The 15,199-nt window shown below is 42.2% G+C and overlaps 1 protein-coding gene across 1 annotated transcript; it reads left to right on the top strand.

Annotated features, from left to right (window-relative positions):
- The first annotated feature begins 5,649 nt into the window (after positions 1-5,649).
- On the top strand, positions 5,650-8,567 carry LOC123133147 (receptor-like protein EIX2). Its single transcript, XM_044552685.1, has one exon. It carries the CDS (start codon positions 5,705-5,707, stop codon positions 8,477-8,479), a length of 2,775 nt encoding a protein of 924 aa, XP_044408620.1. The 5' UTR covers positions 5,650-5,704; the 3' UTR covers positions 8,480-8,567.
- Positions 8,568-15,199: the final 6,632 nt, after the last annotated feature.

Here is a 15,199-nt window from a genome sequence, read left to right as displayed (position 1 = left end):
CCAAGCCTAACCGCACTTAACTAGCTAGAGGAAATTAAAGCTACCTCATTGTTAATTAACTCGGAAGTGCACACATTCCTAACCGCACTTAACTAGCTACTCATTGTTAGTTAACTCGAAGGTGAACACATGCCTAACCGCACCTAACTAGCGCACTGCGGGTTTGCATAAAGAAAATTAACATTCAATTTTAACAAAACGTGTTTTACTAGGATTTTTTTTAGAAAACTAGTTTCTTATATCTTATATCTTATATTTACTAACTTGAGGCATCATACAAGGCACCACGTTAATCCTTAGAATTAGAGAATTTTGACCGTTTGATTAATATATAATATACCAGTAGCCATCTGATAAAATATAAGACATGCTGTCTCATATTACTACGTACACGAGTCTTACTCCCTTGGACACTATGTTTCCTAGAAAAAAGGAAATCTACCACGTATGAGAGCCTTCCTCCCTTGGGTCTCTCGTGGTTTCCTAGAAAAAGGGAAATCTAAAAAAAACAGAAACAATAAATTTGATTATGTGAAATCACCTAAGGGTAACATAAGTTGAAAATATACGTTAATTTTCAAGCACCAGAAAATCATAAACATATTTATTTTAATTTTGATGGTCATATAATTTTTAATGGAAAAAACAACACATACCAAAAGTAAAAAAAGGGATTGAACCCACGTGCACGAAAAATAGCCCACGTTCAAGTCCCGATAAAAAAAATCCATTTATCTTCTCCATTCATAAAGATGATATGCCGGTTCAGTCTTTCGGAGGTGCTCATAAGGGTAGGGTGTGTGTGCATTCATTGGGGTGAGTGTAAGCGCGTGCATATGAGCGCTTGTGTCTGTACTGATGTTCAAAGAAAAAAATATGCTAAAAAAAGACACATAAATGATGCGTCCTTAGGCCCCATGCTAGGAACATAGTCCATGTCCCAGATATCACCCAAAAGAAAAATCACGTGTGTGTTCCCTTGAGAAAAAACAAACTAAAGTTACGTACAAATAATTGCTCTCCAAAGCTTCATTCTTAGAAAAAAAAAATCTATACCTGACTGTTTCTTAGCCACATGCATGTTCTTATGAGAAAAATGAAATTAAAAAGATATGTACAAATCAGTGCTCTCCAAAGCATTACATTTAGAAAAAATATAGTCTATTCATGAATGATTTTTTTCATTCCTTTTTAAGAAAAGAAACATGACCCGAAAAAATCAACAATGAAAAAATATCTCTCCCTAACATCTTTCAAATTGTAGTTGAGTTATAATTTTCATAAGCTTTGACTTGTTATATGTACTAATTACAGGAAGCAGACTTCCTCGATAGCTCATCAGGTTGAGAGATCATACAAAAAACGGAGGTATGATGAAAATTATATACTGATGTTAAACCTTCCTACTTACACAGCCTATGTTAAAATGAACTTGTGATTCATAATTGCGATATTAATGTAGTCATTGGCTCATGTTTAGAGAGGAATGTATTTGTTGGATGTCCTGAGAGGAAAGGGCATATTAGCATGATAAGCACATTCATATTATTAAAAATTGCAGGCAAACTTTCTATGTTCCAAATGTAATATGTGAATAAAGAAACTGGCTTAGCTTAAGAGTATACGTCTTATGTGTATATGCACTAGATGACAAAACTATAATGTCATCCTAGATTCCCCCTATTTCAAACTTTCAAGATATTTTGTAGCTCAAACCGTCGCTTTGATCGAAAAACTGTTTTCACATAAAAGATTCGTCAGAATGAGATCTTCGAACGAGATCCCATGTTGGTATGTTCCGACGACTTTTTCAGATAGAAATTTACTACTCATATGATATGCAAGTTATCATGCTAATTGAGCGTAAGTTATCGTGTTGTTTACACAGAAATTACTGGGGCATAAAAAATGATTTCTTCGACCTTCTCTCCACATGCACATGCATGCGCCCTAGAGAACGGAAAATGCTAATGTCAGGGAGGAATCCACCAAAATTTAATATTTTTTAAAGTACTTTGTAACTCAAATAGCCACTCTGATAAAAAACCATTTTCACATAAAAAATCGTTGCGACAAGGCCTTTGAAACTATTGGTATGTTTCGACAACTTCTTTCGGTCAAAAGGTTATCTGGCCTATATTAACTAAGTTATTAACTTTGCTGTGTGTATATTACCATGCTATTCACACACGTATTACCGAAGGGTGTTTTTCAACAAGTCCCTCCACCTCCCAGTCAAAAGTTATCACACTTGGACTAAGTTAGTTATCAACTTAGTTGTGCGTATATTTTCAACAACTTCTTTCATGGGTCAAAATTATCGTCGTGTTTGTACATAAGTTATCAGGTCCGGAATCCTGTGTTACCATGCTATTTGCAAAGTATGTTTTCAGTAACTTTTTTTCACGGGTCAAAAATTATCGTGGTGTTTGTACACAAGTTATCAGGTTCGGGAGCCTGTGTTACCATGTTATTTATAGAGTATGTTATCAATAACTTTTGTCCACAGGTCATAAGTTATCGTGGTGTTTGTACCTAAGTTATCATGTCCGGAAGCGTATATTATCACGATTTTACACAGAAGTGATCGGTGGTATGTTTTCAACAACTTTTTTCCACGGGTCAAAGTTATCATGGTGTGTTATATCTAAGTTATCAGGTCCAGAAGCATATATTATTATACTATTTACACAAAAAGCTATTGGTTGTATGTTTTTAATATCTTTTTCTCTGGGTCAAAATTATCATGGTGTTTGTAGTTAAATTATCAGGTCCTAGAGCCTATATTATCATGTTATTTACACAATAGTTGCCAAGGAATATTTTCAACGATTTTTGTAACCAAATAATGGGTAAGTCGGTCTACAATAATCATGTTTCTATAACATATACAACTTGGTAACTATAAAAATAACCATGTTGATAACTACAACCCGGTGACTATATAATTATTATGTTGGAACTACATATAGTCTTCCCTCCTATGATGGCCCCTCGCTCACCAAATTACTACGAAGATTTGTTTGGATTCCACATGATACGACGCGCCACCTTCCCTTTGCCAACATCTCCCACATGTCCAAGTGCATCTCATGTAGAATCCTCTTTGATCCCACCACCAACACCGTTCTCGGCATCATCGGAGTGCTCGTGGGGATGCCTACTTCCATCAAGAAGTGAACCACCAATGATTCATGAGTGAAAGAAAAACCGGAAATGCATTCTCTATAGAAATACAACAAAATCCGAGTAGTACCAATTCCTAACAGAAAAAAAAGCAAATGGAGGGCTGCACCATAACAGTGGCCTACTCGCGGTAATCAAATATCTAATGAATTAGCCCACTTCTAAACAAAACAGCCGGTTTTTTGATATGGTCACCAGGTATAGTCATAGTTAGTAGTGAGTCTGCAGGTGCGGGGTTCGATTCCTGTTGCCGCTACTTTTTAAAAAAATGTCGCGGGATTTAAAATGTACGATGATGGAAGCATGCGGGAATCGTACGCCGCGGGATTTAAAATGTACGATGATGGAAGCATGCGGGGATCGTACGCGCCTATCGCTAGCGACCAGTCAGCAGGAACTTAGCTTTCTCTAAAATTAAAATGTCAAACATTTTTGGACAAAAGCGAATAAATTTTAAAAATCTGAACATTTTTTGAAAATTGTGAATTTATGAATAAAGAAAAAGAAAAAAGAGAAATAAACACAAAAGAAAAAAGAAAAATTGAAAAACCAGAAGAAACTAGGGAAAACAGAACACTGCATGCTACAATAGATGTTCGCTACAGTGCACGCGATAGGCAGGCCCACTCGTGATGCACCTGTGCGTTTGCTCTACTACCTGACGCAGTTAGCGTCAGATAGGAGCTCCCTTCTTTAGCGCACCATCGATGCAACTAAAGCCCAGTCCTTGATGCTGCACCGAGCTGTGTGGGCACTAGCACCACCACCATGGATCACTCGCCTGCCAAGTTCATCTTGCTCCTTATGGCAGCAACAACATGGAGCAGTGTCTTCCTCGTCGCCGTCGCGCAGCCTGCTCATGCGGCCGTTGCGGGCTGCCTATGGCGCGAGAGGGACGCCTTGATGGCTTTCAAGCAAGGCATCCATGATGACACCGTTTGCCACCTTGGGTCATGGCAATAGGAGAGCCAAGATTGCCGTGAATTGGCAATGTCGGTGTAAAAACCGGCAGACCTCGGGGTAGGGGGTCCCGAGCTGCGGATCTCTGATCGATGGTAACGGAGACAAAGAAGACGATGTTTATCGAGGTTCGGGCCCTCTTGATAGAGGTAAAACCCTGTGTCCTGCTCTTGTTTATATTAATGAAGATGTATCGAGTACAGAGTTGATCTACCTCGAGATCTTATGTTGTAGTCTAAACCCTAATAGTATGATGGATAAATATGAGATGTTCTATTGACTAGCCTAGCCACGGTTTATATAATGCACCGGGGGCCTAGGATAACAAGAGTCATGGTCGCTACATCGATGGAGAGGAGTCCTTGTCTTGATCACCAAGTCTTGTTGAATCTTCCTTGTATGTGTCATTGGTAGCCCAAAGTGGCCCATTAGTGAACCGCCATGGGGGACCTCGACCCGACCCACTGGTCGGAAGATGATGTGATGAGTATCCCCTAGTCAAGGACACCGTCAGTAGCCCCTTGAACCGGTCTTCAAGTTGGGGACGCTCCTTGGTTCTTCCGAACTATTCTTCGTCTTCGGTCGTCTGTCTTGAAAACTGGTTCAACAAATCTTCCCATCTCCGATCTTGAGGATCGTCGACGTGTATCCGAAGAGTTCATACGTCGGGTATCTGAGGAGCCCCTTTAAGTTCCTGGCATTTATCAATGCCTTGTTATTTTTATGCTGCACCTCAGGTTTGAAGCTTTTTCCTGTGCAACAGTGTCCTCTTGCGTCCAAGCTCCATCGCCGGACTGCATCCGAGGTGTCTTTTTGCAGCCGAGCTCCAACGCTGGACTGCATCTGAGTTATCATACATTACTTCGGTTTGAAAAAGTTGAAGGAGTTCAGCCAAGCTTAATGCCGAAAATGCCCTTTATGGAGCCAGCCACTTGCATCAGCGCTTTATACCGGACTGCTTCCAAGGTGATGCACCACCTCGGGCTTGGGCTGACTTTTTGTTGCAATCATTTTAAGTTATTCTCTTACATGATATTAATAAAAGATCAATATCACTGCATATGCACATTTATGTTTGTGGCTCATGTTAATTTTCCAATTATTGGCATCGTCATAATTATAATTGTGTCCGTTGCGGTTCACACCGCTATGGTGCACCAACTTTAAGCGGAATACAAGCTATATATCTTTACAAAAAATGTTAATAATAATCATGATGGTCTTCCAAGACAAGCAGACACGGCTTGTCTGAAGGAAGTCCCGCGACTGAACGACGACTCCAAGTTACCTAATTCGAAGGTGCGCACTTAACTGCTAGCTACATGAAGATTAAAGAAGGACCAACCGCACTTTGCTACAGGAAAATTATATCCGGACCAACCGCACTTAACTAGCTAGTACAGTAGCTAAGTGCCTAAGTGCACCGTCACGTACGCTCCTGCCCATGCCTTCTTAAGTGCACCACACCATAGATCGTGCTACTCCAACTCGTAGCAACCGAAACCCACTCCTTGAAAGCCACACCGATCTGTGTGATCAGATCATTACCACCAACGCCATGGATCACTCGCCCGCCAAGTTCGTCCTGCTCCTCATGGCGGCAGCGGCAACCTGGAGCAGCGTCTTCCCCGTCGCCGACGCGCGGTCGGCTCATGCAGTCGCCGCGGGCTGCATACCGCGCGAGCGGGACGCCCTGCTGGCCTTCAAGCATGGCGTCAACGACACCGAGGACGACCTCGTGTCGTGGCACGAAGGAAACCAAGATTGCTGCCGATGGGAAGGCGTCACCTGCGACAACGCGACCGGCCATGTCGTCGAGCTTGACCTGGGCTGGTGGACTTCTTTCTTGGTCGGCCAGATAAGTCCTTCCTTACTTTCACCAGAGCATCTGGAGAGCCTTGATCTCGCCTACACAGGACTGTGTGACCATGCGCATCGTCTTCCAGAGTTGCTGGGTTCTTTCAAGAACCTGAGACATGTCGATCTCTCCGACACGCTTTGCCATGGTGAAGCGCCTCCTCAGCTCGGCAACCTGTCGAAGCTGGAATATCTCGACCTCTCCGTCCCGGCTATCACCCAAGAGAGGGACCTAAAAGACATCTCATGGTTAACCCGTCTACCTCTCTTGTCATATCTTGACTTGAGTTGTTTGGACCTCAGCTCAGTTGTTGATTGGCCTCTTGTGGTGAGCATGATCCCCTCCTTGGAGTACCTCGACCTTTCTAACTGCTCACTTCCAAGTGCAGCCCGATCCCTCCCACACCTATACACCACAAATCTTAAGTACCTTGACCTCTCCCGTAACTACTTTGGTCATCCTGTTGCATCCTGTTGGTTTTGGAACATAACAAGCCTCGAGTACCTCCACCTCTCAAATACCAATCTCCATGGCCCGTTGCCTGATGCACTGGGAAATATGACCTCCCTCCAGTGGTTAGATTTGAGCAACATGGGTAACAGAACCACAATGACAGTGGAGTTGGGAAACCTATGTGATTTGGGAACACTACGGCTTGACCGGAGTCTCTCCTCTGGAAACATAACAGAGTTTCTGGAGAAATTGCCAAAGTGTTGGTCCAACAGATTGCAAGAATTGACGTTGAAGAGCAACAATATGTTTGGAAAGCTGATGAATAGTATGGGACAATTAAACAACTTAACTATGCTTGACCTTTCTCACAATAACATTACGGGAACTATACCGATAGGCATTGATAAGTGCTCTTATTTATGGCACTATGACCTTTCTTACAACCATCTTATTGGAGCTATACCCTCATGGTTGGGGAATTGCACTAGATTGTGGTATCTTTCTCTTTCCAACAACCTGCTCACTGGACATATACCGCATGGTTTTGCGAGTTGCGCCGCGTTACTTACACTTGACATTTCGGACAACCATCTTAGTGGAGCAATACCACCGGGGTTGGGGAATTGCACTAATTTGGGGCAACTTTATCTTTCTAGTAACCATCTTACTGGACATGTGCCATCCAAGATCGGTATGCTTGGTCATTTGTTTGATCTCGACCTTAGCAACAATAATCTTGATGGCATGATCACAGAAGAACACCTGCTTGGTCTGAAGAACTTAGAGCACATGGATTTATCACACAATTCTTTCTCGGGACCTTTACCATCACATTTTGGATCTCGATTGTTAGTAGAACTGTCTTTATCCTACAATTACTTCAGTGGCCCTATTCCTAAATATATTTGTCAGTTAGAGTTCCTACTTGTCTTGGAATTGTCATACAACTCTCTAGAGGGAGAACTTCCTCGTTGTTCTCATGAATCTAGCTTGGTTTACCTCCTCTTGAGTAATAACAACTTTTCCGGCAAGTTTCCATCATCAGCCCGAAACTACTCAAGATTGGCTTTCCTAGATCTTTCAAGGAATAACTTCTATGGAACATTGCCGTCATGGATTGTAGAGTTGGTAAATTTGAAATATCTGCAACTAAGCCACAACTTGTTACATGGAGATATTCCATCGACTGTCACAAATCTGTATTGCCTTCGTCATTTGAATTTAGCCAAAAATATTATATCTGGAGTTATACCATGCTCTTTGTCAAAATTAACTGCAATGACCCAAGCAAACTCAACGAAACATGGGACACACAAGTCTTGCAGGTCCAACAACTATGGAGTTATGAAAAATGAAGTTTTGCTTGTTGTAATGAAGCGCCAAGAACTTAAGTATGGTATTATTGGATTTTTTGATGTGCTGAGTATTGACCTATCACTCGACAATTTAGTTGGTCGAATTCCAGAGGAGTTAACTTCTCTCAATGGACTGTTGAATTTAAACTTATCATGGAATCACTTGAGTGGACAAATTCCTGCGGAGATTGGGGCTATGAAGTCAATTGAGTCACTAGACCTCTCAAGGAACAACCTTTATGATGACATCCCGGCAAGCTTGTCGAATTTGACGTATTTAAGCTCATTGGACTTATCATATAACAACTTTACTGGAAGAATTCCCCTAGGCAATCAACTTGACACAATCTACTCCGAGAACCCGTCCATATACGCTGGTAACATTGGCCTGTGTGGCCCTCCTCTCGAAAGAAATTGCTCAGGAAACAATGGTCTTGAGCATGTGAATCAACAAAAAAGTGAGAAGGTTTACGAGCTACTATTATCCTTTTACTTTGGACTTGGGTCTGGGTTTGTGGCTGGCCTTTGGGTCGTGTTTTGCACTCTACTATTCAACAAAACATGGAGAGTTTCCTATTTTCGCCTCTTCGACAAGTTGTATGACAACGCATATGTGTTTGTGGTTGTTATTTGGAGGATGATAAATTTCAAGGAAACTACAAGTTGAGCACTCTGGATGATTATCAGATGGTGTTGTCATCGTAGTATTAGTGGGCTCTATGAATAATTGATGTTGACCATGTATTTTCTTAGCAGCTGGTACTAGTATGTGTTTTTTTACATGTAATAATGCATGTAATTGATCGTTATTGGTTTGTACACCGAATAAGACCCAACACATACAACAAAATGATCAACCATCTTCTTTTGTCCGTTTGCATGTAGTTAGGATGTCCCAAAGAAGACCATCCATCTCTTTTTGTGTGAGAATTTTCAAATGAAGCATGAGCACAACAATTTTCCATCAGTTTGCGAGCGAACTACATGAAGTTTTGTATGCGATCATTTTGTTTGTGACCCATGCCTACTCACGCGAGGGCCGTCGTCTACCAACAATCTTGTTTTGCCTTTCTCTCCTCAGTTCGCCTTAAAAATACATCCTAATATTTTTTTTTCAAAGTCGTGATTGTTTAAATTCTTAAATTTTTTAAAATTCTGAAACTTTTTGTTGAATTTGCTTACATTTTTTTCAATTTCACAGATTGTTTTCCTGTTCGAAACATTTTCAGAATTCCTGGTCATTTTGAAATCCACAAGATTTTTAAATCCATAGATTTTTTTTATTTCACCATTTTTTTTCAAAATTAACAGAAAAAGCCATCCAAATATTCTTAGACGGCAGGCTAGCTGCAGCTAAAGACGAGCAAAGGAACCAACGGACAGAAGGGCCGGGCGAGCGAGATTACTGGGTCAATACAATTTTTTAGTCCGCCGATACCATATAGAGCTCCCGACTTAGCTCATCGTAACATGATATAGAACTAGAGGCGAAGAAGCACTACGCTCGCCGCTTCTGTTTGTATTTTATGGAATAAGAAAAAACAATAACATGTATTACGTGAGAAAATAGAATGAAAAGGAAAACACGAATATTATATTTACTCCACGATCCATGTAGACATCTAACGAACATTAAATGAATTCACATATTAAGTAAGCCGGCTGGCCTATTACCTTTTTTGTAAGCACAAAGTTTCCCCTTACGTAAGTAAGAAAAAAATTTGAACGGCGCGGTAGTAATATGTATTTGGGTTCATTCTCATATGTCCTATTCGGTCAATAGTGAGATCGGATGGGATTTTTACCAATGTGTAGACCATATAGTAGGAAAATATTTCTTCTCGAGTTTGTGCATCTTTTTCACCTATATTCTGTATCTAGTTCCTAGCCACCACTATTTAATTCTTTCTCAAACAAGGATTTGTTTAATAAAAACCAACTTTAAAATTATGTAAGTAATTTAAACGCCAATTTGTCATGGTGTAAAAATGGATAGTTGTTGCGAAAGGGCTGTCCTGGTGTAAAAATGGATAGTAATTGGCGGACGACTTATTTAAACGCACTATCTATGAATGGCTAATGTGATTATAGAACGTTCAACCCAATGGGTTTCCAAACTATGATATAGGAGAAGTGGGATCTCCATAGTTCAAAAAAAATTAGCGGATGAGGAATAACTGTTCTACAATATAGTTTTCACTACTAGGGAAAAACCTAGCAGTAGCGCGGGTCTAAGGGCTATCAGTAGTGCGGGGCAGCGCGCTACTGATACGACGCTACAGCTAACGTTTAGCAGTAGCGCGTTTTGAGACGCGCTACTGCTATACCCACTTAGCAGTAGCGCATTACATACCAGCGCTACTGCTAAGTGCCTTAGCAGTAGCGTTTTTCTGTCCAGCACTAAAGAGCGCTATTACTATATTTTCACATTTTTTTGCTACGTATTTGCAATGTTTTTGTACAGGTTTTATACAATATTCTAATCATATCATAAACATGTAATATGCTCATCATATCATACACATAATAGTCTCATCATATCATCCAACACAAATCATGTCGTCACATCATAATCACGATATAGCTATACAAGTTACATGACATGTCTCATCATACATCATGTAGTACTTCTTGAGGCCCCAGTTCATATCCCTCTCTTGCACTAGCTGAAGGAAATATGCCCTAGAGGCAATAATAAAGTTATTATTTATTTCCTTATTTCATGATAAATGTTTATTATTCATGCTAGAATTGTATTAACCGGAAACTTAGTATATGTGTGAATACATAGACAAAACATAGTGTCCCTAGTATGCCTCTACTTGGCTAGCTCGTTAATTAAAGATGGTTATGTTTTCTAACCATAGATATGTGTTGTCATTTGAATAACGTGATCACATCATTAGAAGAATGATGTGATGGACATGACCCATCCATTAGCTTAGCATTATGATCGATATAGTTTTATTGCTACTACTCTCTTCATGACTTATCCATGTTCCTCAGACTATGAGATTATGCAACTCCCAAATACCGGAGGAACACTTTGTGTGCTACCAAACGTCACAACGTTAATGGGTGATTATAAAGGTGCTCTACAGGTATCTCCGAAGGTGTTTGTTGGGTTGGCATAGATCGAGATTAGGATTTGTCACTCCGTGTTTCAGAGAGGTATCTCTGGGCCCTCTCGGTAATACTCATCACTATAAGCCTTGCAAGCATTGTGACTAATGAGTTAGTTGCGGGATGAAGTATTACGGAACGAGTAAAGAGACTTGCCGATAACGACATTGAACTAGGTATGATGGTACCACGATCGAATCTCAGGCAAGTAACATACCGATGACAAAGGGAACAACGTATGTTGTTATGCGGTTTGACCGATAAAGATCTTCGTAGAATATGTAGGAGTCAATATGAGCATTCAGGTTCCGCTATTGGTTATTGACCGGAGATGTGTCTCAGTCATGTCTACATAGTTCTCGAACCCGTAGGGTCCGCACGCTTAACATTCGATGTCGATTTGTATTATGAGTTATGTGATTTAATGACCGAAGTTTGTTCGGAGTCCCGGATGAGATCACGGATGTGACGAGGAGTCTCAAAATGGTCGAGACGTAAAGATCGATATATTGGAAGGCTATATTCGGACATCGGAAAGGTTCCGAGTGATTCGGGTATTTTTTGGAGTACCGGAGAGTTACGGGAATTCGCCGGGGGAAGTAATGGGCCTTAGTGGGCCATATGGGAAAGGAGAGAAGGGCCTCACGGGGTGGCCGTGCGCCCCCCCCATGGGCTGATCCGAATTGGACTAGGAGGGGGCGGCGCCCCCTCCTTCCTTCTCCACTCTTCCTCCTTTCCTCCTTCTCCTACTAGGAATAGGAAAGAGGAGGGGAATCCTACTTGGACTGGGGCCCCACACCTGGCGCACCCCCCTTGGCAGGCCACCTCTTCCCTCCTCTCCTTTATATACATGGCCAGGGGGCACCCCATAGACACACAGGTGACACCCCCCTCCACAATTTTCCACCTCGATCATATCGTCGTAGTGCTTAGGCGAAGCCCTGCGCCAGTAACTTCATCATCATCGTCACCACGCAGTCGTGCTGACGGAACTCCCCCTCGGCCTCAGCTGGATCTAGAGTTCGAAGAACGTCACCAAGCTGAACGTGTGCAGATTATGGAGGTGTCGTGCGTTTGGTACTTGATCGGTTGGATCGCGAAGACGTTCGACTACATCAACCGTGTTACGTAACACTTCCGCTTTCAGTCTACGAGGGTACGTAGACAACACTCTCCCCTCTCGTTGCTATGCATCACCTAGATAGATCTTCCGTGATCGTAGGAAATTTTTGAAATTACTGCGTCCCCCAACAGTGGCATCCGAGCCAGGTCTATGCGTAGATGTTATATGCACGAGTAGAACACAAAGAGTTGTGGGCGATAATAGTCATACTGCTTACCAGCATGTCATACTTTGATTCGGCGGTATTGTTGGATGAAGCGGCTCAGACCGACATTACGCGTACGCTTACGCGAGACTGATTCTACCGACGTGCTTCGCACACAGGTGGCTAGTGAGTGTCTGTTTCTCCAACTTTAGTTGAATCGAGTGTGGCTACACCCGGTCCTTGCTAAACCCGTAGCAGCCATGTAAAACTTGCAACAACAAAGTAGAGGATATCTAACTTGTTTTTGCAGGGCATGTTGTGATGTGATATGGTCAAGATGTGATGATATATAAATTGTTGTATGAGATGATCATGTTTTGTTAAAGTTATCGGCAACTGGCAAGAGCCTTATGGTTGTCTATTTATTGCATAAGATGCAAGCGCCATATAATTGCTTTATTTTATCGCTATGCGATAGCAATAGTTGCAAAAGCAATAGTTGGTGAGACGACCATGTGATGACATGTTGATAGAGATCAAGATGATGGAGATCATGGTGTCATGCCGGTGATGATGGAGATCATGATAGTACTTTGGAGATGGAGATCAAAGGCACAAGATGATGATGTCCATATCATGTCACATATTTTGATTACATGTGATGTTTATCTTTATATTCTTATTTCTCTTAGTTCGGCGGTAGCATAATAAGATGATCCCTTACTAAATTTCAAGGTATAAGTGTTCTCCCTGAGTATGCACCATTGCTACAGTTCTTCGTGCTGAGACATCACGTGATGATCGGGTGTGATAAGCTCTACGTTCATATACAACAGGTGCAAGCCAGTTTTGCACACACAGAATACTCGAGTTAAACTTGACGAGCCTAGCATATGTAGATATGGCCTCGGAACACTGAGACCGAAAGGTCGAGCGTGAATCATATAGTAGATATGATCAACATAGTGATGTTCACCATTGAAAACTACTCCATCTCACGTGATGATCGGACATGGTTTAGTTGATTTGGATCACGTGATTATTTAAATGACTAGAGGAATGTCTATCTAAGTGGGAGTTCTTATATAATATGAGCATTCAGGTTCCGCTATTGGTTATTGACCGGAGATGTGTCTCAGTCATGTCTACATAGTTCTCGAACCCGTAGGGTCCGCACGCTTAACATTCGATGTCGATTTGTATTATGAGTTATGTGATTTAATGACCGAAGTTTGTTCGGAGTCCTGGATGAGATCACGGATGTGACGAGGAGTCTCAAAATGGTCGAGACGTAAAGATCGATATATTGGAAGGCTATATTCGGACATCGGAAAGGTTCCGAGTGATTCGGGTATTTTTTGGAGTACCGGAGAGTTACGGGAATTCGCCGGGGGAAGTAATGGGCCTTAGTGGGCCATATGGGAAAGGAGAGAAGGGCCTCACGGGGTGGCCGTGCGCCCCCCCATGGGCTGATCCGAATTGGACTAGGAGGGGGCGGCGCCCCCTCCTTCCTTCTCCACTCTTCCTCCTTTCCTCCTTCTCCTACTAGGAATAGGAAAGAGGAGGGGAATCCTACTTGGACTGGGGCCCCACACCTGGCGCACCCCCCTTGGCAGGCCACCTCTTCCCTCCTCTCCTTTATATACATGGCCATGGGGCACCCCATAGACACACAGGTGACACCCCCCTCCACAATTTTCCACCTTGATCATATCGTCGTAGTGCTTAGGCGAAGCCCTGCGCCAGTAACTTCATCATCACCGTCACCACGCAGTCGTGCTGACGGAACTCCCCCTCGGCCTCAGCTAGATCTAGAGTTCGAAGAACGTCACCAAGCTGAACGTGTGCAGATTATGGAGGTGTCGTGCGTTTGGTACTTGATCGGTTGGATCGCGAAGACGTTCGACTACATCAACCGTGTTACGTAACAATTCCGCTTTCAGTCTACGAGGGTACGTAGACAACACTCTCCCCTCTCGTTGCTATGCATCACCTAGATAGATCTTCCGTGATCGTAGGAAATTTTTGAAATTACTGCGTCCCCCAACAGTGGCATCCGAGCCAGGTCTATGCGTAGATGTTATATACACGAGTAGAACACAAAGAGTTGTGGGCGATAATAGTCATACTGCTTACCAGCATGTCATACTTTGATTCGGCGGTATTGTTGGATGAAGCGGCTCAGACCGACATTACGCGTACGCTTACGCGAGACTGGTTCTACCGACGTGCTTCGCACACAGGTGGCTAGTGAGTGTCTGTTTCTCCAACTTTAGTTGAATCGAGTGTGGCTACACCCGATCCTTGCTAAACCCGTAGCAGCCATGTAAAACTTGCAACAACAAAGTAGAGGATATCTAACTTGTTTTTGCAGGGCATGTTGTGATGTGATATGGTCAAGATGTGATTATATATAAATTGTTGTATGAGATGATCATGTTTTGTTAAAGTTATCGGCAACTGGCAAGAGCCTTATGGTTGTCTATTTATTGCATAAGATGCAAGCGCCATATAATTGCTTTATTTTATCGCTATGCGATAGCAATAGTTGCAAAAGCAATAGTTGGTGAGACGACCATGTGATGACATGTTGATAGAGATCAAGATGATGGAGATCATGGTGTCATGCCGGTGATGATGGAGATCATGATAGTACTTTGGAGATGGAGATCAAAGGCACAAGATGATGATGTCCATATCATGTCACATATTTTGATTACATGTGATGTTTATCTTTTATATTCTTATTTCTCTTAGTTCGGCGGTAGCATAATAAGATGATCCCTTACTAAATTTCAAGGTATAAGTGTTCTCCCTGAGTATGCACCATTGCTACAGTTCTTCGTGCCGAGACATCACGTGATGATCGGGTGTGATAAGCTCTACGTTCACATACAACAGGTGCAAGCCAGTTTTGCACACACAGAATACTCGAGTTAAACTTGACGAGCCTAGCATATGTAGATATGGCCTCGGAACACTGAGACCGAAAGGTC

The sequence above is a fragment of the Triticum aestivum genome, chromosome 6B (genome assembly GCF_018294505.1).
Source record: "Triticum aestivum cultivar Chinese Spring chromosome 6B, IWGSC CS RefSeq v2.1, whole genome shotgun sequence".
NCBI lineage: Eukaryota > Viridiplantae > Streptophyta > Magnoliopsida > Poales > Poaceae > Triticum > Triticum aestivum.
This window is presented reverse-complemented; position numbering and strand designations above follow the sequence as displayed.

Coding starts and splice junctions, on each gene's coding strand:
- LOC123133147 (XM_044552685.1), top strand. CDS start 5,705: ATGGATCACTCGCCCGCCAAGTTCGTCCTGCTCCTCATGGCGGCAGCG.